The sequence below is a fragment of the Aotus nancymaae genome, unplaced genomic scaffold, assembly GCF_030222135.1.
Source record: "Aotus nancymaae isolate 86718 unplaced genomic scaffold, 86718_ANA_hifiasm-v0.15.2.pri h1tg000028l, whole genome shotgun sequence".
Classification (NCBI taxonomy): Eukaryota; Metazoa; Chordata; class Mammalia; order Primates; family Aotidae; genus Aotus; species Aotus nancymaae.
Window position 1 is genome coordinate 25,620,729 of NW_026988441.1, and position 27,817 is coordinate 25,648,545.

A 27,817-nucleotide genomic window follows, 5' to 3' on the forward strand; every position below is an offset into this window, starting at 1 on the left:
AAACAAATAAATAAAAAGCAGGAGATGCAATTCTCGCCTCTGATAAAGTAGACTTTAAAGCAACAAAGAGCAAAAGAGGCAAAGAAGGACATTACATAATGGCAAAAGGATCAATGTAACAAGATGAGCTAACGATTCTATAGATCAACGAGACAGAAAATTAACAAGGACATCCAGGACTTGAACTCAGACCTGGAACAAGTAAACTTAATAAACATTTATAGAACTCTCCACTTCAAATACATAAAACATATATTACCACCTCACACCTATTCCATAAGTGACTACATAATTGGAAGTAAATCACTCCTCAGTAATCGCATAGCATTTCATAGGTTTAAATGAAATATTGGTTGTCTGCTTGTTTGTTATTTTCTTCCCTTATTCCTTACTGTTTACATCAAGTACAAGTATAATTATTGGTATAAAAGAGGTTTTCAATACCCATTACTAAACTGCATTCTAGCCTGGGTAAGAAAGCAATACTCTCATTCTCTCTCTTTCTCTTCCTTTTTCCTCCTCTTCTTTATTCTTTTTCTTTCTTTCAAAAAAAAAAAACAAAAAAAAAAAAAACAATTTACCCCAATATATTCAAAACATTGTCATTTTAATATGTAACATGTAATTATTAATGGTGTATATATACATTTTTTACAAACACCCTAAGAGTAACTCTGTATTCTATCTAGCACATTGTAGTTCAGACCAGCTGCATTTCAACAGCTGCTACATTGAAGTGCAGCTCTGGCGTGAAGGGGGTGGAGGGCCTGAACAGCCTGTTGCCCACCTTTCTTTCAGAGATCAGACAGTGAACAAATGATGTTGGGACCTCAGGAGAAGAAAACTCTATGTTTTCAGATCTGTTCAGAGATCTGTAATCCCAGCTATTCAAGAGGTTGAGGCAGAAGAATCGTTTGAAATGTGGTTCACATTTTATTTCAGAGGATTGCGTGCTCAAAGGAACAGAAACCAGAAAGGTCATAAAATCTAAAATGGTAGAACAATTGTTGTTATACTTTGTTCATTGATAAATAGCTATATAATATATTATTTTTGAGTGTATATAACATGATACACAATGTTAAGGGCAAATATCCTCTGAGGTGAGCCTGGCTCAGCTCAGGGAGGAAGCCCTGTCTGTAAAAGCTGCAGCCTAGGCTATCACTCTTTCTTCATTCAGCCCAGCCAGCATTTGATCACATTTGTGTCACTCAGGGCCTGAAAAGACGGTGACTTAAATGTTATCCAATCAGGGACGCTTGGCTGGGAACCGTCCAATCAGGCACGCAGCTGGAGCGGGAAAGGCGGCTTCCAGGAAGTGGCGGGTTCTTTGTCTGTCGCTGCAGCCGGAGTTCCGGGTCTTGTCCTCACTTCTCTTGTTTTCTGCTCCTAGAGGCCCAGCCTTGGCGGCCCTGTGACCTGCAGGTATTCGGAGATCCACAGCGAAGACGCCGGGACCCCCTGTAAGCCTAGAAATGGTGAGAGTGCCTGGTTGACATCCCGAGAAGGGGAGGGACCGATTGAAACCGGTGGGAAGCGGCTGTGGTGGGACTCAGGCCTCCCAGCAGTCAGCTCCACAGTCTGCACCCGGAGTTCTTCTTGCCCAGCTCGGCCTCAGTCCCCTTAACCCATAAGATGGCGGCCGTGCAGAAAGCCGGGCCCAGGGCTCATGTCTCTTCCCTGCACAGTGACCGTCCCCTGGTCTGGAGCCCTCTCTGGGCAGCTCTGCACCGCAGTGCCCCGTCTCTCTCAGATTGTGCAGACACCTCGGAAAGGTTGTCAGGGGAGAATCCTGACTGGAGGCGTGGATTAATGAATGGGAAGAGCTTTGGGCTTTGGGGTTTCCAGTTCCTTTTTTTTTTTTTTTTTCTATTAAAAACGTATGGGGGCCAAGCGCGGTGGCTCACGCCTGTAATCCCAGCACTTTGAGAGGCCGAGTTGGGTGGTTCATTTGAAGTCAGGTGTTTGAGATCATCCTGGCCAACATGGTGAAACCCCATCTCTATTTAAAAAATTCAAAAATTAGCCGAACGTATGCCTCGCGCCTGTAATTTTAGCTACTCAGGAGGCTGAGGCAGGAAAATCGCTTGCACCAGGGAGGCGGAGGTTGCAGTGGGCTGAGATCGCGCCACTGCTCTCCAGCGTGGGCAACAAAAGTGAAACTGTCTCAAAAAAAAAAAAAAAAAATGAAGTCACCGAATAATATGAAAGCACTTAATCATAAAGTGGTTCAAGTATTGTAGAGCACTCAGCTATGGTTTGTAGTTTGTGGTCTATGCAAGGAGCTTGAATAATAGACTTTTATAAGGTGCATGAAGAAAATCAAATTTAGTAATTGGTTAGGTACAGTTACCTACTCTCTTGAGTTATATGATCATGTTGGCAATTTTCTCCTTATATAATCGAAGTTTAACTGGCAGTTGGTTAAGTTGTTTAAGCCCAAATTTTGTTTTATCTGATGTAGTATAATTCCCAAAAAAAAAAAAAGCATTTTAGATTTTTTTCAAAAGGAAGACTGCAGGGACTAGAGCCACTTCAGTCTAATTAATTGCCTGCCACTGAATTATTTTCACAGTCCACAGGGACTTCTTTTTCCCTGCATTTTTCATATGTGTCCCAAGCAGGATCTCAAGTCTACCCCTTACTCCCTGTTCTTCCAGCTTAACTCTGATTTGAAGTAAAATACTAAATTTCTAGTGGCTTTGACATTCCCAAATGCCAACTTTCCCTCTGTAATACACATTATCAACTATTTATTTTATTGTCCATTTGATTATATTTCAATTAATACTGTTTTGATAAAGCATTGGATGGCACTATTTTATTTTTTATTTATTTTTATTTATTTATTTATTTATTTAAGACGGGGTTTCACCATGTTGGTCAGGCTGGTCTTGAACTCCCGACCTCAGGTGATCCGCCCGCCTTGGCCTCCAAAGTGCTTGGATTACAGGCATGAGCCACCACGCCCGGCCGGATGGCACTATTTTAAAAACTGTCGTCTGTTAGTGAATATTTCCCATGAGAATAAAGCAAATAATAATCCGTGACACTGTATTGTAAAAAAATCTCTGCCTCTTTTCCTTTTATCGTCCCTAGGCACAGAGTTCTTCTTATCAGAATATTGCTGGGTCAAGGTTTCCATTTGGTAACTTGATGGGGTGATGGGTCATCAGCCACTCTTCAGTTTTTTTCTGGTCCTGGGTTTCAGTACTGTCTGGGGATAAACCAAGATTCCCACCATGGTGTCTGTGTTGGCTAGAGTGTCTCATGAATATCAGCTCCTGGCTTATTTTCTCTCATAGGACAACCTGAGGTATGACGTGTATCCTCCAAGGAAGCAGGTAGATACCCTGGGACTGAGTGCAATCTCCTGGTGTACTCTTTCTTTGAAAAGCTAGCTCTTTGAAACATTAAGATCGACTTCACCTAATCCAGCTTCTATTCTTTGGAGATGACACATTGCTGGTCAGCTGGTCAGATGCTGATATTGAAAGAAAAACACAGAAATAATTTTTGCCCCCTGGATTCTCTAAGATTTGGAAAAGAAAAAATAGTATCCCACAAGACAGAAAAAAACAAAGTCACCCCAGTGAGATGGTGCAAGAAATTGCAAAGTAAAATGAACTTGGGGTAGTTACTGGGGCATAACTACAGTGTCTGTTGAGAGGTTGGTCATTGAGAAGTTTAGTGAGCAGGAGGGAGTGGGAGAATCTTTCAAGTGATTGAATGGCCTGACTTGACATATAGGTCAGACACATGTGTTTTCTAATCAGCACTGTCACTGTATGGGTTTGTCACCTTGTAAACATTTGTTCACTTATTTTGACTTTAGTTTCTTGTAACTGTAAATTGCATTTAATTAGTGAAATTTAAAAGGCACAAAAATATTTGCAAAGGGCATAAAAGAAGTGGGTTTTAGAAAACAATTAAAATCTAATCATATATTCCATTTCTTTTTTTTTTTTTTGAGACAGAGTTTCGCTCTTGTTACCCAGGCTGGAGTGCAATGGCACGATCTCGGCTCACCGCAACCTCCGCCTCCTGGGTTTAGGCAATTCTCCTGCCTCAGCCTCCCGAGTAGCTGTGATTACAGGCGCGCACCACCATGCCCAGCTAATTTTTGTATTTGTAGTAGAGATGGGGTTTCACCATGTTGACCAGGATGATCATGGTCTCTTGACCTCGTGATCCACCCGTCTCGGCCTCCCAAAGTGCTGGGATTACAGATGTGAGCCACCGCGCCCGGCCCTATTCCATTTCTTAAAAATTCTCCTTTACCTTTTTCTTTGTCAGAATGACTTTAAACGTTTTCTCAGGTGTGCTTATGGCTGGGTGATTTTAAACAGAATTCTAAGTCTTAGCTTTTAGAATGCTGACAAGGAAAAATTAGAAAAAATTTCACTTCCATTTTTTGGCTGTAGAAAATAAATACATTTCCACCAAAAAACGTGATAAATAATTGGTGAGTTACATAGATTTGTGAGAATAGCAGTTTCTCTTTTCGCAAGGTGAAGTGGTAACAGTGAATATTTCTGTTCCATATCCTGTTATCTTGATTTTTGAGTTTCATGCTAAATTTTATGAGATAAAACTTTGTACCTATGAGAAGTGTTTCCATATGACTAATTGTTTACTATATAATTTTTATAGAAATAATAAAATAATTTATTGTCTGAAAGGAATAGATGCTTTTGCTTTTCTAATTGAGGTATAAAATGTAAGCACCATAAAATTTTCTTTTTTAATATGAACACTATTTGAGTGATTTCACTGGATTTTTCAAACACTTTTTTGTTTTTTGTTTTTGTTTTTTTTTTTGAGACACAGTTCTGCTCTTGTTACCCAGGCTGAAGTGCAGTGCCATGATCTCTGCTCACCGCAATCTCCGCCTCCTGGGTTCAAGCAATTCTCCTGCCTCAGCCTCCCGAGTAGCTGGGACTACAGGTGCACGCCACCATGCCCAGCTAATTTTTGTATTTTTATTAGAGACGGGGTTTCACCACGTTGACCAGGACTTAGTTTCAAAAACCAAGGGAATAAATCTGACATGAAAATTAAAGGTTGGGGCCGGGCGTGGTGACTCACGCCTGTAATCCCAGCACTTTGGGAGGCCGAGGCGGGTGGATCACGAGGTCAAGAGATCGAGACCATCCTGGTCAACATGGTGCCATTCCCCTCCCACCTTTTTTCTAATCTTGTTTGCTCCTCCCTAGGAAAGAGTCTCTGTCTACCTAAACTTTACAAGCCATAAAGATCTTATGGTTGGTACTTACTCTTGTTGCAATATTTTTTGGAATTCTTTTTTTGTTTGTTTGTTTACATAAGTCTAACTTTTATTTTATAAACTCTAGAAAGTGTCTAAAAAACAATAACAACTTCATCATCGGTAAGAGGCTCCCAGTTTCCATTCATCATATATATATATATATATATATATATATATATATATTCTAATAGAATTACCATAGAAAACCTTAAAATATTTCTGTAAATTGCTTATTAGTATGTGTTATAAAATTGAGAGGGCAGTGGCTTATAAAGGTTAAAATTACACAAACTCTGAGATTTAAGTTTCACCTTGGTAAGCTTAGAAAAAAACAGAACTGCATAGAGAATACCCCAGTTGCATAGAGAACAGAATTCTACATAGAGTCCTCTCCCTGTCTGACTTCTGTTTAGATCTAACCTTTTTGGAGGCTTTATTTAGGTCTGGCCCGGCACTGGTGTCTTGCCTCACACAATTTGTTAGAAGAGATCAGAGTTTTGGGCCAGGCACGGTGGCTCACACCTGTAATCCCAGCAAGGAGTTCGAGAGTATTTACCAACATGGTAAAACTCGATCTACTAAAAAAAATACAAAAATTACCAGGGTATGGTGGTGTACACCTGTAATTCCAGCTACTCAGAAGGCCGAGGCAGGAGAATTGCTCAAACCTGGGAGGTGGAGGTTGCAGTGAGCCGAGATCATGTCATTGCAATCACTCCAGCCTGGGTGACAGAGGGAGACTCCATCTCAAAAAAAGAAAAGAAAATAAGAGATCAGAATTTTGTCTGATGAATCTTGGTGCCTTTCTAGAGCTGGTGCTCACAATTTCCTAAAACCCCAAAGCAGATAAATGGTAAAAAGAAAATATGTGGGCCGGGCGCAGTGGCTCACGCCTGTAATCCTAGCACTTTGGGAGGCCGAGGCGGGTGGATCACCTGAGGTCAGGAGTTCAAGACCAGCCTGGCTATCAGGGTGAAACCCCATCTTTAAAAAAAAAAAAAAAAATCAATGACAGAGTAACAGAAGAAGAAATAGAAAGGCTGGGCCCTTTCTTTAAATCCTGAGAATTGTTAAACACCTAATACCAGCTTTCAGGGTGTTATGATGATGAAATCATGTAGCGTGTTATTTCCAACACAGTGCTCTATAATATCCTCCTGAGCACATAGTTCCTGCTTAATAAACTTTGCATTAGTACCTGTGTACATGTTGTTGCCAAATGCAGGCTAATTCAGATATTACTGCCTTCTGTTTCCTCTGTAAACTTTAAGGAGAAAGCAAAGAATATGAAACTTCAGGATGGAGATGGGTTGTATGTATGTATGTATGTGTGCATGCATGCATGTATGTATTTGAGACAGAGTTTCACTCTTGTTGTCCAGGCTGGAGTGCAATGGCATGATCTCGGCTCACTGCAACCTCTGTCTCTCAGGTTCAAGCAATTTTTCTGTCTCACTCTCCCAAGTAGCTGGGATTACAGGCATGCACCACCATGCCTGGCTAATTTTTTTTGTACTTTTAGTAGAGACAGGGTTTCTCCATGTTGGTCAACCTGGTCTTGAACTCCCAACCTCACATGATCTACCCACCTCAGCCTTTCAAAACCCTGGGATTACAGGCATGAGCCACTGAGCCTGGCAGAGATGAGTTGTCTTTATTTGTATCTGAAGCATTTGTGTTGTGACAAGAGTGCTGAGTGTTAGGGACTCTGCGCTGTGCCTGCTTTCTCTAACTAATGCTAATAATGAGTTCAAGGGGAAGAACATCAGGATTTACAGGGAGCTTGTTTAAAACATTCATCCGTGAACCCTTTCCAAATCTACAGAATCACATTGCATAGAATGGAGCCAAAATTACCAAGTGGTTTCTAATCTTATTAAAATTTGAGGCTGGGCATGGTGGCTCACGCCTGTAATCCAAGCACTTTGGAGGCCAAGGCGGGCGGATCACCTGAGGGCGGGAGTTCAAGACCAGCTTGACCAATGTGGTGAAACCCCGTCTTTATTAAAAAGAAAAAAAAAAAAAAAAAAAAACCTTGAGAGGCGATGCTTAGCCAAGTGGTTATCAGCTCGGACTTCTCATTAAGATTCCATGGTTAATGTGCAGACATCTCTTTATTTGTGCTCTTTCCACAGATTCTGTTTATTGATCTGGGTGGAGGCATCCATGTTGTTGTAATCAAGTGCCTCATGTGACTCTAAAGTGAGGCCAAGTATGAGGTGTTCCAGGTACATTTGTAAGTTAAGTTCCACCTTTAAACAGTGGCCACAGGACTGTTTCTGTTTGGGTTTGGTAGGGACAGGGCAATGTGACCCATATTTTCTTTTCTTTTTTCTCTTTCCAAGGCAGAGTCTCACTCTGTTGACCAGGGTAATGTGCAGTAATGCAATTGGCTCAATGCAACCTCAGTCTGGGTTCAAGTGATTTTACTGCCTCAAACTCCCAAGGATTTGGGACTGCAGGCACGTGCCATTTCACCTGGCTAATTTTTTGTATTTTTAGTAGAGACAGGATTTCATCATGTTAGCCAAAATGGTCTCCATCTTCTAACCTCTTGATCCACCAGCCTCGGCCTTCCAAAGTGCTGGGATTGCAGGCATGAGCCACCTTGCGCAGCTGTGGCGCATGTTTTTATTACTGTAGCAGAAATTTGTGATGTTTGTAACAGGAAAGGGCACCTGAGAAAAGGAAAAGTGAAACTTATTTAGATCTCCATGTGCTCAATTTTTTATCTCTTTGTGCTGCATTTTCAGCACATTGTTCCTGAGTCTTTTTTGCTGTAAAGGACAGAAATGAGTGAGCTTTTTCTGCAGGTCTTGGTCCTTCTGCCTGTGGGTCTGGTGGTACCAGGTAAGCAGGTGGTGCTGACATCTTCAAAGACATATTCTCAACATGGAGGTGTAATTTGTTCAAAGAATCTAATCTGAAAGGAATTCTCAGAAAAGGAGGAGAAAGAGGAAAAAGTAACTTTTTTTTTAAGCAAAACATGTCTCAGATTAAGAGCTATGTCCACTCTGCCTCCTAGAATGCCATGCAAATCTTTACTTCTCTATTGTGTTATTCCTCCCTGAAGAGTTAACTACTTTTTTTTTTTCTTTTCTTTTTTTTTGAGACGGAGTTTCGCTCTTGTTACCCAGGCTGGAGTGCAATGGCGCGATCTCGGCTCACCGCAACCTCCGCCTCCTGGGTTCAGGCAATTCCCCTGCCTCAGCCTCCTGAGTAGCTGTGATTACAGGCACGCGCCACCATGCCCAGCTAATTTTTTGTACTTTTAGTAGAGACGGGGTTTCACCATGTTGACCAGGAAAGTCTCGATCTCTTGACCTCGTGATCCACCCGCCTCGGCCTCCCAAAGTGCTGGGATTACAGGCGTGAGCCACCGCGCCCGGCGAGTTAACTACTTTTAAAAATTCTTATGATAATCAATTTCTATCAAATATATTATTTTATATATACCAGAGCCTTTTCTACATTCTTTACACTGTGACTTCTTATACACCGTACAGAATTTCTACCATGAATTTATAATCTGCACTATTAAAAATGTTCCCTTTGAGGCCGGCGCAGTGGCTCACGCCTGTAATCCCAGCACTTTGGGAGGCCGAGGCAGGTGGATCACGAGGTCAAGAGATCAAGACCATCCTGGTCAACATGGTGAAACCCCGTCTCTACTAAAAATACAAAAAATTAGCTGGGCATGGTGGCGCGTGCCTGTAATCCCAGCTACTCAGGAGGCTGAGGCAGGAGAATTGCCTGAACCCAGGAGGCAGAAGTTGCGGTGAGCGGAGATCTTGCCATTGCACTCCAGCCTGGGTAACAAGAGCGAAACTCCGTCTCCAAAAAAAAAAAGTTCCCTTTGTGGCTGTTGCACATGAAAAGGTGTGGATACTTTTTCCTTTTGGGAAAAAGCTGGAGTAGTTTGTAAAGATGGAAAACATGTAATGTTGAAGTTCCATCTGAGTTCTCCATTACCTCTATGCAAAACAGGATTAAGCAAATGCTTAGTTAAATAAAATAAACTTTATTACACAGAAAGTTTAAAAAAAAATTATCAGGAGATACCTGCCCTCTAGGGCACTAAAGAGAGACCACTTAAAATTATTGTTACAAATTATAGAACAAGGAAGATATCTTCTGTATCCTGAACTTTGCATGAAACTTATTTTTTGTGCTAAAATTCAGACTATAATTCAGTTTTGGAGGGGCAATATCACGGTCATGATGCTGTGTCATTCTGTGTGCATCAGCACATCATAAAACTTTGTCCTAGTGCAGTTAATGTTAATGATTCACTTAGTTAAAGAGCTCTCTGACAGATTTTGTCACTATAGAGTTAATTATTTTTCTCTTCATTATTATCTTAATGCAGCTAATGTGCATAAACGATCACAGTTAATCCAGCAGCTGCCTTTCTTAAATTAGGTTTTCTTTGCATATATCTGTCTTTGGAAAATGGAAGCTCTTATCTTTGTTTACAGGCCAGATAAACTAGGAAAAACACAGGCTCTTCCTCTTACTGGATGTTTGACAAAATATTCTTCTTTACCAAAAAACATTGACATTCCTGTTGAGCTTGTTAGAAATTCAGACAATCAGACTTTATTCCAGATCAGCTAAGAAAATAATCTGTATAAACAAGCTCTCCAGTTTATTGTACATATTAGAATTTAAAAGGTACCTTCTAACTCAACATGTCTTTTCCATCTGAGAAATATACACCATTTCTTTTTTTTTTTTTTTTTTTTTTTTTTTGAGATGGAGTTTCGCTCTTGTTACCCAGGCTGGAGTGCAATGGCGCGATCTTGGCTCACTGCAACCTCCGCCTCCTGGGTTCAGGCAATTCTCCTGCCTCACCCTCCCGAGCAGCTGGGACTACAGGCGCGTGCCACCATGCCCAGCTAATTTTTGTATTTTTAGTAGAGACAGGGTTTCACCATGTTGACCAGGATGGTCTCTATCTCTTGACCTCGTGATCCACCCGCCTCAGCCTCCCAAAGTGCTGGGATTACAGGCTTGAGCCACCGCGCCCGGCCTAATATACGCTATTTCTGTAGAATGCAAACATAGCACTCAAAAATATACCTTTTTATACCCTTAATTTTATACTATATCATCTAGAGAAGTATCATGTATAAAATGATATTGTGGATCTTATGCCACTCTCTTAGGAAATACATTAGGAAATATTTCTGTATTAAATTACTTTATTTTATAATTTCAGTCACTCCTATTAAGTCAGAAACAATTCTCTTTACTCTCTCATTTCACCTTGAATCAAATTAAAAATGCTTTCTATGACCACTTGGTAATTGTGTGTGTGTGTGTGTGTCTGTGTCTGTGTGTATTTTTCAGGGACCACTGACATTCAGGGATGTGGCCATAGAATTCTCTCTGGAGGAGTGGCAATGCCTGGACACTGCACAGCGGAATTTATATAGAAATGTGATGCTAGAGAACTACAGAAACCTGGTCTTCCTGGGTGAGGAAAACTTCAATACATGATTCTAATATACTCTAAAGATTTTATTTCTTTTCTTTCTGGAATGCTTTTTGATAAAGTATGCTTTGTATAAATTAATTTCAGATCCCTGTTTTCAAGAAATTCTTAGATATTAATCCATGTGGAAGAGAATTTCTCCAAGATGTTTCATTTTGACCTTAACTCTCCACATTTCTGAGCTGATCTAAATCCTTCAGTCTAGATTAGTGGTAATTCCACAAATTTGGTGGCATAAAGTATTTTTGCCCACACTTTAAAATCTAACTGACAACACCAATTTTTGTTTCAATAGTCCTGGATAGTAAAATTAAGAACATACAAATCAAAAATATTTTGTAGATACTTGGAAAAGTCTGTTATAAACTAGTATATTGGGTCCGATTTAGTAGCTGAGCACATTATTGAGTTGGTCATTGGAGAATACGAGCAGGATTTATGTTACTTATTTTTAATGAAACAGGTATTGCTGTCTGTAAGCCAGAGCTGATCATTTGTTTGGAGCAAGAAAAAGAGGTCTGGAGTAGGAAGAGACAGGAGATCATGGTGGCCAAGCCCCCAGGTAGGCGAGAGTGAAAATGAATGCAACAGACAACATAGATGAAGGTCAAAGAGAAAATCTTTCCTTAAAATGTTATTTTGGCTAGGCCGGGCGCGGTGGCTTACGCCTATAATCCCAGCACTTTGGGAGGCCGAGGCAGGTGGATCACGAGGTCAAGGGATCGAGACCATCCTGATCAACATGGTGAAACCCCGTCTCTACTAAAAATACAAAAAAATTAGCTGGGCATGGTGGTGCGCGCCTGTAATCCCAGCTACTCGGGAGGCTGAGGCAGGAGAATTGCTTGAACCCAGGAGGCGGAGGTTGCGGTGAGCCGAGATCGCGCCATTGCACTCCAGTCTGGGTAACAACAGCGAAACTCCGCCTCAAAAAAAAAAAAAAATGTTATTTTGGGGCCAGGCATGACCCCCAAGTTGTAGCTTAGTTACAAGGCTACAGGCTTTTCATTAGGGTCCACCTTTCCTTGGTTGGTTATAAGAGGCTTGTGTAGTTGTAACTACACAATTTTTGTATATTTGGACTGCTCACAACTGTAATCCCTGCACTTTGAGAGGCTGAGGACGGCAAACCACCTTAGGTCAGGCGTTCGAGATCAGCCTGACCAACATGGAGAAACCCCGTCTCTGCTACAAATACAAACTTAGCCAGGCGTGGTTGCACATGCTTGTAAATTCAGCTCCTCAGGAGGCTGAGGCAGAATTGCTTGAACCCAAGAAACAGAGGTTGCGATGAGCTTAGATAGTGCCATTGCACTCCAGCCTGAACAACAAGAGCAAAAAACTCCGTCTAAAACAGAAAACTGATTTGGGAAGCTGTGTTTCAAAGAAAATAGTTTCTGGGAAGCCTGAGTTTTGTTGTTTGTTTGTTTGTTTTTATTGTTTGTTTTTGCTCTCACATTGCAGCATCTTCTGTCTTATGCTTTTAAATGCTCTGAGGATTCTACTTTTCCTTTGGTGATCTTCAAGTTTATAGTTAGAGTCAAAGTCCTCTTCATGGCCTATAAGAGACCGCACAGTCTGACTGCCTTTTCATAGTTTTGGGTGACACACAAATACCTGCATTATTTTGAGAAACTCTCTATGTTAAACAATTTTTTAAATTCTAGATTTGCATCATGTTTGAAATGTATAAGTAGTGGTTTCTGTTCCATTGATGGGCTTTTTGTTCATTTTTTTCAAAATTAATTAATCTATTTTTTTAATAAGACAGGGTTTCACCATGGTCTCGATCTCTTGACCTTGTGATCTGCCCGCCTCAGCCTCCCAAAGTGCTGGGATTACAGGCATGAGCCACTGCACCAACCTTTTTTTTCTTTTTTTTGTTCATTTTATTTGCATGTTCCATTTTGTTTATACTGCAGTCTTGAAATATAGTTTGAAATTATAAAGTATGATATCCTTATACTTTGTTCTTTTACCTCAAGATTGCTTTGGCTATTCAAAATTTATTGTAGTTTTATGTACGTTTTAGAATTGTATTTTTCATTACTGTAAAAGAAGTCACTAGAATTTCTTTGTTGATTGGTTTGTTGGTTTTGAGATGGAGTTTTGCTCTTGTTGCCCACGCTGCAGTGCAATGGTGCAATCTCAGCTCACCATAACCTCTGCCTCCTGGGTTCAAGCTATTCTCCTGTTGAGCCTCCTGAGTAGCTAGGATTACAGCCATGTGCCAGCAAATCTGGCTAATTTTGTATTTTTATTATACATTTTTTTTTTTTTTTTTTTACATGGGGTTTCTCCATGTTGGTCAGTCTGCTCTTGAACTCCTGACCTCAGGTAATCCCCCTGCTTCGGCCTCCCAAAATGTTGGGATTACATGTGTGAGCCACTGCACCTGGCTGCCACTAGAATTTTCATAGGAAGTTTATTGAATCTATAGGCTAATTTGTATAACATGTCACTTTAACAATATTTATTCTTTCAATCAATAGACATAAAATATTTTAAAATTTATTTGTGTCTTCTGTAGTTTCTTTCAGTGGTATCTTATATTTTTCAGTGTAAAGATATTTTACATCTTTGGTTAAATTTGTTCTCAAAATTTATTATTTTGATGCTATTTTAAATAAGATTGTTTTCTTTATTTTATCAGATAGTTTGTTTTACGTATATGGGTCCACCATTTAGAGTTGTGTGTTAATTTTATATTTTGCTAATTTACTGAGGGTATTTATTAGTTTAGACAGGCTTTAATGTATGAACATGGTTTTCTTTTTTTTTTTGAGACGGAGTTTCGCTCTTGTTACCCAGGCTGGAGTGCAATGGCGCGATCTCGGCTCACCGCAACCTCCGCCTCCTGGGTTCAGGCAATTCTCCTGCCTCAGCTTCCTGAGTAGCTGGGATTACAGGCACGCGCCACCATGCCCAGCTAATTTTTTTGTATTAGTAGAGACGGGGTTTCACAATGTTGACCAGGATGGTCTCGATCTCTTGACCTCGTGATCCACCCGCCTCGGCCTCCCAAAGTGCTGGGATTACAGGCTTGAGCCACCGCGCCCGGCGAACATGGTTTTCTATATGTAAGATTATATGATCTATAACCAGCAACTTTTACTTCTTTGTCTTCAATTGCAATGGCTTTAACAAATTTTTTTGATGAATTCTTCTGCCACATATTTCCAGTGCTATATTAAAATAGAATCATTGACAATGGGCACAATAATGTTTGGTATTGGTGTGTTTGGATTTGAATGAGCCAACACTTCTTCAAGTCTTTTTTGAGACGGAGTTTCGCTCTTGTTACCCAGGCTGGAGTGCAATGGCACGATCTCGGCTCACCGCAACCTCCGCCTCCTGGATTCAAGCAATTCTCCTGCCTCAGCCTCCCAAGTAGCTGGGACTACAGGCATGCACCACCATGCCCAGTTAATTTTTGTATTTTTTAGTAGAGATGAGGTTTCACCTTGTTGACCAGGATGGTCTCGATCTCTTGACCTCGTGATCCACCCGCCTCGGCCTCCCAAAGTGCTGGGATTATAGGCATGAGCCACCGCGCCCGGCAACACTTCTTCAAGTTTTTAGGAATGGTTTCAGACAGTAAAGATCTTTTTTGGGGCCCCCAGGGTGATAGGATTCCCTCTGGGTTTGCCGTGGAGAGGAATTGTAGCTTGGTCACAAGGCTGCTGGGTCTGCAGTAGGGTCCACCTTTCCTCGGTTGGTTATAAGAGGCTTGTGTAGTTGTAACTACAGAATTTTTTATATTTTTGGACAGACTGTATATCCTTCAGGACTTCTATTTGTAGAGCAGACACCAAGGCAGGTTTATGCAGTTGGGTCTGCTAATGGTAGGGCTTATATCAGGATGTGGATGAGTATGGCTTTCACTGAGTACCACAGAGCATTTTCCCATGTCACTGTGTGGGTTTCTGTGTAGGCAGAATTGGTCATGAACTGTGGCTCAGACAGCTGGAACTGAGTCATTACACTGCTTCGAGGACCACAGTAAAGGCCAAGGCCTGCAGGCCTGCCTGCATGTCTGTAAATGGGTATCTTCCTCTAGGCCTCTGGAAGGGCAGGGCCTCTTTCAGAATGTGACTGGGAGCAGTTTGGGATGATCACAAAATAAGTTCCGAATTCTCTGTGGGACCAAGTTGGGTGGGCCATTTCTTTGGTCTGTAGTCAAGAACAGAGTACCTGTACTTTGCCATCTGAACGAGGGCCTGACGTCTGAAAAGGACACTCCTCAATCCTGGGCTTTAGCAGTTTCACAAGTCTCTCTGTGGATCTCAAAGCCCTCTTAAAGGTATTTATTTTAGAGATGGGGTCTCGCTACAGAACCCAGGCTAGTCTTTTTTTTTTTTTTTTTAACACGGAGTCTCTCTCACACAGGCTTTAGTGTAGTCATGTGATCTTGACTCACTGCCATCTTTTCCTGGGTTCAAGTGATTATTGTGGTCAGCTTCTGAAGTAGCCAGAATTACAGGCACACGCCACCACACGTGGCTAATTTTTGGATTTTTAGTAGAGACATGATTTTGCTGTTCTGGATCTTCTGACCTTAAGTGATCTGCCTACCTCAACCCTCTAGAGGGCTGGAATTACAGGCATGAGCCATGACATTCGGCCTAGTCTGGTCTTGAAATCCTGGCCTGAAGCAATTCTTCAACCTCAGTGTGCCATGTAGCTGTCATTACATGGGTGAGTCATGGTGCCTAGCTCTCTTGTAAAGGCATTTTTGTGAGGGATAGTTGACAAATTTTCTTGCTGTTGGGGCATAAGAAAATAGAGCACCTTTAATTTTTTTGTCTTGCTGATGTTATTCCTCCTATACATTTTTACTTTCTATTTTCCATTTCAAACTTGTCTGTAATTTCTGAAATATATTTTGAACAATATGCTAGAATTTACATGTTATGCCTGAAGTAAATTAGATAATTAGCAGGCACTCCATATTTATAAAATAGTTAGTTATAAATTTAATTTTGCTGCAGGCAAAAAGGAATTGTAGGATTTTCACCCACTTTCTTCAGCCTGTATCTAACTAATAACAATTTATTTCCAAATAAGTGTTTTATATATCAGAGGCTCTAACCATTTTCTTCTGTGTGTGTGTGTGTGTGTGTGTGTGTGTGTGTGTGTGTGTGTTATTTATCAATGTAAGGCTATTTGCTTCTAAAGTTGGATGGCAGCAGTTTCATTTTGTGTAAGAATGGCATATATTTAAAGCAAAATTTATCTCTGGTTTATTTTAAATGACCATGAAATATTTCTTATTATAATATTCTATTTATGCTTATACTGCATTTTCTCTGAAATTTTACTGCCTTACATTGACAGCCAGTGATTCCATGAGTACACAGTTAAATATTTTTATCTAGACACATTCTTTCTTAATGGTACATGAATACGTCAAACCAGAATTTATGGGTAAATATTTCACTTATTACTCTTATTACTATCTTGCAGTCCCATGTTAGTGTGTAGGTTCTTTTTTTTTTTTTTTTTTTTTTTTTTGATACAGAGTCTTGCTCTGTCACCCAGGCTGGAGTTCAGTGGCACAATCTTGGCTCACTACAACCTCCGCTTCCAGGTTCAAATTATTCTTCTGCCTCAGCCTCCCGAGTAGCTGGGACCACAGACATGCACCACCACTCCTGGCTAATTTTTGTATTTTTAGTCGAAATGGAGTTTCACCATATTTGACAGGCTGGTGGTCTCCAACTCCTGAATTTGTGATCCACCCGTCTTGACTTCCCAAAGTGCTGGGATTACAGGCATGAGCTACCACGCCCAGCTAATGTAGGTTACTTCACATCAGTTTATTGTGTTTTTTGGTTTTACCAACATACTATACTTTTAGACAATTTGCAATTCTCTTTGACTTAAGTCAGTGTGAGATTTAATTAATGTATAAATTAGCCTGTATGTTTATATGTCTATAACAATCTGTTTACATATGTGTCGGTGCTTATCTATAAATATGACCCCAATTTTGGTTACAGCTTACCTTGTATATATTCTTTTTTCTTTATTATTATTTACTTATTTATTTTTGTGATTGAGTCTTGCTCTGTTGCCCAACCTGGAGTGCAGTGGCGTGACCTCGGCTTACTGCAACCTCCGTCTCATGAGTTCAAGCTATTCTCCTGCCTCAACCTGCCTAGTAACTGGGACTGCAGACATGTGCCACCACGCCCAGCTAATTTTTGTATTTTTACTAGAGACAGTATTTCACTATGTTGGCCAGGCTGGTCTTGGACACTTGACCTTGTGATCCACCCACCTCGACCTTCCAAAGTGCTGGAATCACAGGTGTTAGCCACCTTGTCCGGCCTTATAGTCTTACCTGAGTTTCTTTCTTTCTTTCTTTCTTTTTTCTTTTTTTTTTTCAGATGGAGTTTGGCTCTTTTTGCCAAGTATGAAGTGCAATGGTGTGATCTCGGCTCATTGCAATTTCTGCCTCTGGCGTTCAAGTGATTCTCCTGCCTCAGCCTCCCAAGTAGCTTGGATTACAGGCGTGCACCACCACACTTAGCCCATTTTGTATTTTTAGTAGAGATGGGGTTTTTCCATGTTGATCACACTGGTCATGAACTCCTGACCTCAGATAATCCACCCACCTTGGCCTCCAAGAGTGCTGGTTTTACAGGTGTGAACCACTGTGTCCAACCTTTTAGCTGATTTTCAATGGTTGTTTCATCTTCTTTAAGTGAATAGTTATGAAAATAGTCTTCTTTTCACCATGTGTTTAATGATGAATATACATTTGCTTTGTGTGAAAAAAACACTTTTGTGATTTGAAGGTAATTTCTGAATAGATTTATAATTCTGTATTGTTTTCAGTTTTTTTCTTTCAAAAAATTGTTTCCAAAACATATAATATAGTATTTGCCATCTTAAATCTATTGAAGTGTACATTTCAGGGTCAGGCATGATTGTGGCTCACATCTGTAATTTCAAGATTTTGGGAGGATCACTTGATCCAAAAAGTTTCAGAGCAGTCTGTGCAACGCATGGAGATTCCTTCTCTACAAAAATTATTTTAAAATAGCCTGGCATTTTGCTATAAATCTGTGGACCTAGCTCTTTGGGAGATTGAGGAAAGAGGATTACTGGAGCCTGGAAATTTCAGGCTACAGTCAACAATAATTGTGCTACTGCACTCCAGCTTGGGTGACATAGTGAGATCCTGTCTCAAAAAATAAGCTCCATATATCACCCACGTTGTTATGCAAAAGATGCTCTGTCACCCAGGCTGAAGTGCAGTGGCACAATATCGGCTCACTGCAACCTCTGCCTCCTGGGTTGAAGCAATTCTCTTACCTCAGCCTCCCAGCTAGCTGGGATTACAGGTGCACACCACCATGCCGGGCTAAATTTGTCTTTCTAGTAGAGATTAGGTTTCACCATGTTAGCCAGGCTAGTCTCGAACAACTAACATGATCCACCTGCCTCAGCCTCCCAAAGTGCTGGGATTCTAGGCGTGAGCCACCATGCCCAGCCTTGTAATTTACTTCTAAAGGCACTGTGGTACATATAGGCAGCAGAAAGAGCTGCATTGGGTAAATATAACAAACTTCTGGTTTTTTTGGGGTTTTTTTCTATGTGGCTCCTTGCATTGTGCTCACCCGGAGAATGTTACACAGTTAATTCATTTTAAAAATTTCCACAAATGTATTTTAGTCAGTATGATTTGTAACATTTATATGTCTATGAAGGATTTCAGGCCTGTGGAATTTTGCTATGTCATCTAACTGATGTAGTTTGCTTAATTGTATAGGTTATATTTGTAAAAATCTCTTTATCTAAGTATCACAAGTGTAATAATTTGTTATTTTTATTTGTTTCAGTTATGCATTCTCATTTTGCCCAAGACTTTTGGCCAGGGAAGAATATAAAAGATTCTTTCCAAAAAGTGACACTGGAAAGATACAGAAAATGTAGACATGAGAATTTACCATTAACAAAAGACTGTAAAAGTGTGTGTGAGTGTAAGGTGCACAAAGGAGGTGATAATGGACATAACCAGTGTTTGAGAACTACCCAGAGCAAAGTATTTCAATGTGATAAATATGTGAAAGTCTTTCGTAAGTTTTCAAATTCAAACAGACGTAAGATAAGACATACTAAAAAGAAACCTTTCAAATGTAAAGAATGTGGCAAATCATTTTGCATGATTTCATACCTAACTCGACATAGCAGAATTCATACTAGAGTAAATTTCTACAAATGTGAAGAATGTGGAAAAGCCTTTAACTTGCCCTCATCCCTTACTCAACATAAGAGAATTCATACCGGAGAAAAACCCTATGAATGTGAAGAATGTGGCAAAGGTTTTAAATCGTCCTCCAACCTTTCTAAACATAAGAAAATTCATACTGAAGAGAAATTTTACAAATGTGAAGAATGTGGCAAAGGTTTTAAATGGTCCTCCAACCTTACTACCCATAAGAAAATTCATACTGGAGAGAAACCCTATAAATGTGAAGAATGTGGCAAAGCTTTTATCCATTTCGTAAACCTTACTAATCATAAGAAAGTTCATACTGGAGAGAAACCTTACAAATGTCAAGAATGTGGCAAAGCCTTTAAGCAGTCCTCACACCTTCTTAAACATAAGAAGATTCATACGCAAGAGAAAGCCCACAAATGTAAAGAATGTGGCAAATGTTTTAAATGGTCCTCCAGCCTTAATACCCATAAGAAAATTCATACTGGAGAGAAACCCTACAAATGTGAAGAATGTGGCAAAGATTTTAAATGGTCCTCCAACCTTATTGCTCATAAGAAAATTCATACTGGAGAGAAACCCTACGAATGTGAGGAATGTGGCAAAGCTTTTATCCGATCCTCAAAACTTACTGAACATAAGGAAATTCATACTGAAGAGAAATTTTACAAATGTGAAGAATGTGGCAAAGCCTTTACCCGGTCCTCAACACTTACTACTCATAAGAAAATTCATACTGGAGAGAAAACTTACAAATGTGAAGAATGTGGCAAAGCCTTTAACCAGTCCAGACACCTAACTGTTCATAAAAAAATTCATACTGGAGAGAAAGCTTACAAATGTGAAGAATGTGGCAAAGCCTTTAACCAGTCCTCAACACTTGCTACTCACAAGAAAATTCATACTGGAGAGAAAGCCTACAAATGTGAAGAATGTGGCAAAGCCTTTACCCAGTCCTCAACACTTAGTACTCATAAGAAAATACATACTGGAGAGAAACCTTATAAATGTGAAGAATGTGGCAAAGCCTTTAAGCACTCCTCAACCCTTACTACTCATAAGAAAATTCATATTGGAGAGAAAGCTTACAAATGTGAAGAATGTGGCAAAGCCTTTAAGCACTCCTCAACCCTTACTACTCATAAGAAAATTCATGTTGGAGAGAAAGCTTACAAATGTGAAGAATGTGGCAAAGCCTTTAACCTTTACTCAGGCCTTGCTAGTCATAAGAAAATTCATACTGGTGAGAAACCTTATAAATGTGAAGAATGTGGCAAAGCCTTTAACCGCTCTTCAACTCTTACTGCACATAAGAAAATTCATACTGGAGAGAGACCTTACAAATGTGAAGAATGTGGCAAAGACTTTAAATGGTCCTCCAACCTTACTGCCCATAAGAAAATTCATACTGAAGAGAAACCTTACAAATGTGAACCAGTATTCAAGCCTTATTAAACATAAGAAAATTCATACAGGGAGAAACCCTACGAATATGAGGAATGGCAAAAATTTTTACCGACCTTCAACCCTTATTAGCCATAAGATAATTCATACTTGAGAGAAAACCTACAAATGTAAAGAATGTGGCAAAGCTTTTAACCAATTCTCAAGTGTTACTGAACATAAGAAAATTCATACTGGAGGCTGGGCACGGTGGCTCACGCCTGTAATCTCAGCACTTTGGGAGGCCAAGGTGGGTGAATCACAAGGTCAAGAGATCGAGACCATCCTGGTCAACAAGGTGAAACCCCGTCTCTACTAAAAATACAAAAAATTAGCTGGGCATAGTGGCACATGCCTGTAATCCCCGCTACTCAGGAGGCTGAGGCAGGAGAATTGCCTGAACCCAGGAAGCGGAGGTTGCAGTGAGCCGAGATCGCGCCATTGCACTCCAGCCTGGGTAACAAGAACAAAACTCCGTCTCAAAAAAAAAAAAAAGAAAATTCATACTGGAGAAAAACCCTATGAATGTGAAGAATGTGACAAAGGTTTTACCATTCATCAAATCTTTCTAGACATAAGAAAATTCATACTGAAGAGAAACCTTACAAATGTGAAGAATGGGGCAAAGCCTTTAACCAATTCAAAAATGTTACTAAACATAAGAAAATTTAAGCCGGATGAGGTGGCTCACGCCTATAATCCCAGCACTTTGGGAGGCCAAGACGGGTGGATCACTAGGTCAAGAGATCGAGACCATCCTGGTCAACATGGTGAAACCCCGTCTCTAATAAAAATACGAAAAAATTAGCTGGACATGGTGGCACGCACCTGTAGTCCCAGCTACTCGGGAGGTGGAGGCAGGAAAATTGCTTGAACCCGGGAGGCGGAGGTTGAGGTGAGCTGAGATCGCACCATTGCACTCCAGCCTGGATAATGAGCAATACTCCATCTCAAGAAAAAAAAAGAAAAGAAAATTTATACTGGAGAGAAACTAATAACCTGAAAGATATGACAACAATTTTGACAACACCTCACACTTATAAGCATAAAAGTCATCAAATTGGTGAGAAATTCTGGAAATGTGAAGAATGTGACAAAGTCTTTAAATGGCTGTCACACTTGACTTTAGGTAAGATAATTCATGCTGGAACAAACTACAAGTATAAACAATGTGGCAAAACTTAATTTATGCTCACATCTTACTGCACAGAAAAGCAAAGCATTTATACTAAAGAAATATACAAATATAAAGAATGTGGAAAAGCCATTAATATCTGCTCACATCTTACTCAGCATTAGAAAGGTAGTACTTAATAAAAGCATGATAAATGCAATTACTATCAAAAGAGCATTCAGAAAAAAATGAACCTTTAATGTGAAAAAGAGTAATCATTTTAAATAAAAACGTTACAAATGTAAAGAGGATTGTAGTACTTTTACTTGTATCACAAATCTTATTGTACACATTTTGGGCTAGAGGAAGACCCTAAAGCAGTTGCTTAAACTTTGTTTAACATCAGAGGATTTATATATGAGAAAAACCCTGCACATGTAACAAATTTTGAAAAACATTTTCAAAAACTACAGCTAACAAAGCAGCAGAGGATTCATACTCAAATATATTTTGCAGATGCAGTAGATATAAAAATATATTTAATCCAAAGTTAAGTCTATGTAAATATCAGATGATTCACAGTAGAAATATCTACAATGGTGGCACTTCAGACACTACTCTAAATCAGAGTGCTGAGTACAGAAAATAATACCAAACTAAATTTGGTGGATAATTATTTGTATAACTTTAAAAGAAGTAGAACATGTTTTGCAGAATTTTAATTACATTCAAAGTTTTTTTCTTTCTCTTTGTTTTTTTTTTTGTTTTTTTTTTTTTTGAGACAGAGTTTCACTCTTGTTACCCAGGCTGGAGTGCAATGGCGTGATCTCAGCTCATCGCAACCTCCGCCTCCTGGGTTCAAGCAATTCTACTGCCTCAGCCTCCTGAGTAGCTGTGATTACAGGCATGCGCCACCATGCCCAGCTAATTTTTTGTATTTTCAGTAGAGATGGGGTTTCACCGTGTTGACCAGGATGGTCTCAATCTCTTGACCTCATGATCCACCTGCCTCGGCCTCCCAAAGTGCTGGGATTCCAGGCGTGAGCCACCGTGCCCAGCTCAAAGTTTTTTTCTTTAAAAAAATTCTTGTTTTTTGAAAACCAAAGAATGATGTAATTCAACTCTCAAATTACTTCATTCTCTTTCTTCTTTATTGCTATTCTTATTCACATGCGACAGCATGTTATCAATTGTTCCAACATCAAAAATGTGAATTTTTTTAAATTAGGGGGGCATTATTTATGACATTTTCAATTAAAGAATTAGAACATTAGAATAGGAACAGTATCTCATGCCTGTAATCCCAAAACTTTGGGAGGCCGAGATGGGGGCATCACGAGGTCAGGAGTCTGAGAACAGCCTGGCCAAAATAGTGAAACCTCGTCTATACTAAAGGTACAAAAAATAAGTTGGGCACTGTGTCATGCACCTGTAATCCCAGCTGCTCAGGAGGCTGAGGCAGAGAATCACTTGAACACGAAAGGTGGAAGTTGAAGTGAGCTGAGATCATGGCGCTGTACTCTAGCCTGAACTACAAAGCAAGACTTCATCTAAAAAAAAAAAAAAAAAAAAAGCACACTATTTCTGTGTACCCTTCTGCCTGGGCAAAAGGGCAAGATTCCATCTCAATAGAAAAAAAAGAAATAGAAAAAAAATAAGAACATTAAAATGTAAGCTGTATGATGAACATAGAAGTGATGAGTCTCTTTGTGGTTAACATATAATATTGGGTGATGTATCAAGTAGTTGTTCAGAGTAATATTTTGCATTATAGTGAAAAACATTTTTAATTTCAGTTACAATTCATTGAATTAGTAATACATTATTTTACTGCCGGGCGCAGTGACTCACGTCTGTAATGCCAGCCATTTTGAGGGGCCCAGGCAGGCAGATCACCTGAGGTGAAGAGTCAAGACCAACCTGATGAACATGGAGAAATCCTATCTCTACTAAAAATACAGAAGTTTGCCAGGCGTGGTGGTGCATGCCTGTAATCCAAGCTACTCCGCAGGCTGAGGCAGGAGAATAGCTTGAAGCCTGGAAGTGGTGGTTGCAGTGATCCAAGATCATGCCATTGCACTCCAGCCTGGGGTACAAATGCGAAACTGTCTAACAAAAAAGAAATATATGTATATATATATATATATATATATATATATACACACACACACACACACACAAATGTATGTAATTATACTAAGAATATTTCTATGTAATAAAACACAGTACATCTTAAAATTTTCAGATTACTTATAAACTTAGTTTTTTCATTAAACTTTCTTAAACATGTTATGGTCATAATGCATTGAATGAAGTGTTTATTATGCCACTAACTCACCTATCTACCTAACTCAACAATATAGTTGCCTGGGCATTGGCTCACACCTGTAATCCCAGCACTTTGGGAGGCTGAGACTGGCAGATCACCTGAGGTCGAGAGTTCAAGACCAACCTGACTAGCATGGAATAAGAAACCCAATTTCTATGAAAAATGCAAAAATTGGCCGGGAGTGGTGGCACAGGCCTGTAATCCCAGCTACTCCACAGGCTGAGGCAAGAGAATTGCTTGAAGCTGAGAGGTGGAGATTGCTATAAGCCAAGATCGCACCATTGCACTCCAGCCTCAGCAAAAAGAGCAAGACTCCATCAAAAAAAAAAAAAAAAAAATGGAGTGATAAAGTGGTAACAGTGTGCCATTTGGTAACATTATCAACTAACATCTCTATTGCCAGTGGCTATAAACTGCACATAAGAATATTATTCTTGTAGGTGAAATTTTTATTTTTCTTATATAAACTTATTTTTAAAAAATTTTTGTGGGTGCCTGGTATGTGTATATAATTATGCCGTATATAGAATATTTTGATACAGGCATACAATATGTAATAATCACATCAGGGTAAGTGAAGTATCCATCACCTCCAGCATTTATCCTTTGCATGACAAATGTATACATTTAGTTATTTTGAAATGTGCAATTAAATTGTTATTGATTACAGGGTCATTTTATGTTCATAATAAGAATTAGTTGGGCCGGGCGTGGTGGCTCACGCCTATAATCCCAGCACTTTGGGAGGCCGAGGCGGGTGGATCACGAGGTCAATAGATCGAGACCATCCTGGTCAACATGGTGAAACCCCGTCTCTACCAAAAATACAAAAATTAGCTGGGCATGGTGGTGCGTGCCTGTAATCCCAGCTACTCGGGAGGCTGAGGCAGGAGAATTGCTTGAACCCAGGAGGCGGAGGTTGCGGTGAGCCGACATCGCGCCATTGCACTCCAGCCTGGGTAACGAGCGAAACTCCGTCTCAAAAAAAAAAAAGAAAAATACAAAAATTAGCTGGGCATGGTGGCACATGCCTGTAGTCCCAGCTATTCGGGAGGCTGAGGCAGGAGTATTGTTTGAACCCAAAAAGCAGAGGTTTCAGTGAGCCGAGATTGCAGCACTGCACTCCAGCCTGGTGATAGAGCAAGAGTCCATCTAAAAAAAAAATTTTCAAACTTTCCATCAGGTTTTACAAAGTACTGTGTAAAGTGACATAGGGTGTCTTGGACAGTGAGAAAACTGTAGCCACAATACAGGCAAACGGGTAGAGCTGGGCAGCTTGTGCAGCTGTTGATGAACATAGAGACAGAAAGAAACTGGGAAACATCTAAAAATAAAAGCGGAATTCCTTTCTAAATTCAGAGAGAGTCAGCTATGCAGCCTGAGTTCAAGTGTTTTCTCCACATTAAGAACTGATGCTGCCAGGTGCGGTGGCTCACGCCTGTAATCCCAGCACTTTGGGAGGCCGAGGCGGGTGGATCACGAGGTCAAGAGATCGAGACCGTCCTGGTCAACATGGTGAAACCCCGTCTCTATTAAAAATACAAAAAAATTAGCTGGGCATGGTGGCGCGTGCCTGTAATCCCAGCTACTCAGGAGGTTGAGGCAGGACAATTGCCTGAACCCAAGATGCGGAGGTTGCAGTGAGCCGAGATCGTGCCATTGCACTCCAGCCTGGGTAACAAGAGCGAAACTCCATCTCAAAAAAAAAAAAAAAAAAAAGAACTGATGCTATTGTCTCACCCTGAATATTTTCTTTTTGAGCACAGGGGACTTTATTGATGGTACATGACAAGGTGGGACTCCCTAGGCCCCTCTCTCTTCAAGGGGTCTACATGGAAACTATGAGGAGGGGTGATTCAGTGTTGTGGGGGACTCAGTGTGGCAGGGACTCTCCAGCAGTGAGGGCCTCTCTTTCTCGTGCTCTCTCAGGGGCTGGTGGTCCAGGGGTCTTACTCCTTTTAGGCCATGTGGGAAATGAGGTCCACCACACTGTTGCTGTAGCCAAATTCATTGTCCTACCAGGAACTGAGCTTGAAAAGTGGTCATTGAGGGCAATGCCAGCCCCAGCATTGAAGGTGGAAGAGTGGGTGTCGCTGTTGAAGTCAGAGGACACCACCTGGTGCTCAGTGTAGCCCAGGGTGCCCTCGAGGGGGCCTTCCGAAGCCTGCTTCACCACCTTCTTGATGTCATCATATTTGGCAGGCTTTTCCAGACAGCAGGTCAGGTCCACCACTGACACGTTGGCAGTGGGGACACGTTAGGCCATGCCAGTGAGCTTCTCATTCAGCTAAGGGATGACCTTGCCCGTGGTCTTGGCAGCACCAGTAGAGGCAGGGATGATGTTCTGTAGAGCCCCACAGCCATCATGCCAGTTTCCCAGAGGGGCCATCCACAGTCTTCTAGGTGGCAGTGATGACGTGGACTGTGTCTTGAGTCCTTCCTCAATACCAAAGTTGTCATGGATGACGTTTGCCAGGGGCGCTAAGCATTGGATAGTGCAGGAGGCATTGCTGATGATCTTGAGGCTGTTGTCATACTTCTCATGGTTCACATCCATCATGAACCTGAGGCCATCAGGAGAGGGAGCAGAGATGATGAACCTTTTGGCTCTCTCCTGCAAGTGAGCCCCAGCTTTCTCCATGGTGGTGAAGACACAAGTGGACTCCACCACGTACTCAGCGCCAGCATGGCCCCACGTGATTTTGGAGGGATTTTGCTCCTGGAAGATGGTGATGGGATTTCTATTGATGATAAGCTTCCCTTTCTCAGCCTTGACAGTGCCTTGGAATTTGCAATGGGTGGAGTCATACTGGAACATGTAGACCATGTAGTTGAGGTCAATGAAGGGATGATTGAGGGTGACAATATTCACTTTACCAGAGTGAAAAGCAGTCCTGGTGACCAGGTGCCCAATATGACCAAATCCATTGACTCCAACCTTCACCTTTCCCATGGTGTCTCAAGGATGCGGCTGACGATACAAGACAAGATGGAGCTGTCTGTCGAACAGGAAGAACAGGCAGTCTCACCCTGAATATTTTCCATCTCTAACCTGGAGTCAAAGACTCACTAAAACAGAAATATTTACAGTAATCATGAAGCATCTATTATGTAACAAGCACCAGCCTGTAATTGTTTATTTCTTTATTTTTTTTTTATTTTTTTATTTTTATTTTTTTTGAGATGGAGTTTCGCTCTTGTTACCCAGGCTGGAGTGCAATGGCGCGATCTCGGCTCACCGCAACCTCCGCCTCCTGGGTTCAGGCAATTCTCCTGCCTCAGCCTCCCGAGTAGCTGGGATTACAGGCACGCGCCACCATGCCCAGCTAATTTTTGTATTTTTAGTAGAGACGGGGTTTCACCATGTTGACCAGGATGGTCTCGATCTCTTGACCTCATGATCCACCTGCCTCGGCCTCCCAAAGTGCTGGGATTACAGGCTTGAGCCACCGCGCCCGGCCTGTTTATTTCTTTAACATGTCAAAACAACTTCGTGATTTATGAAGGATTCACATTGTTCATCTGAAAGACTTGGCCCAATAAAGTCAGTAAACTGAATTATGTCAGTCATAAAAATAGGGGAAACAATAGCAATCACTAAAGAAAAATAAGCTTATATAGGGTTCTCCAATTAAGAAGGAAAAGTGAAATGTACTAAGCAAAATGTAAGTTAATACACTCTCTGTGAAGTTGTACACATTTCAAATTATTTTGTGTGCACCATTAAATTTCATTAAAAAAATCCTTCCTATAATCTCTCAGTAGGATACATTAAAATTCCTCATAAACTTTAAAATTAAGCAATTATATATGTTAGCTCTAGCAAGGGTAACAGGCATGTATAAAGAGGATATTTGGGCCAGGCCCAGTGGCTCATGCCTATATCCCAGCACTTTGGAAGGCTAATGCCGGCAGATCACCTCAGGTTGGGAGTT

General features: G+C 40.7%; 2 protein-coding genes and 1 pseudogene across 2 annotated transcripts in view; 2 read left to right on the plus strand and 1 right to left on the minus strand.

Moving 5' to 3' along the window:
* The window catches only part of LOC105710986 (zinc finger protein 93), a 491,114-nt gene that overhangs the window by 372,074 nt on the left and 91,223 nt on the right, over positions 1 to 27,817 (plus strand). The gene's annotated exons all lie outside the window — the stretch shown is intronic.
* On the plus strand, positions 1,331 to 20,548 carry LOC105710990 (zinc finger protein 85-like). The gene is made up of 4 exons (XM_064381568.1): positions 1,331 to 1,478; positions 10,622 to 10,748; positions 11,230 to 11,328; positions 18,617 to 20,548. The coding sequence occupies exons 1-4, from the start codon at positions 1,476 to 1,478 to the stop codon at positions 20,449 to 20,451; spliced, it is 2,064 nt and encodes a 687-aa protein (XP_064237638.1). The 5' UTR covers positions 1,331 to 1,475; the 3' UTR covers positions 20,452 to 20,548.
* LOC105710988 (glyceraldehyde-3-phosphate dehydrogenase-like) lies at positions 25,832 to 26,709 on the minus strand (annotated as a pseudogene).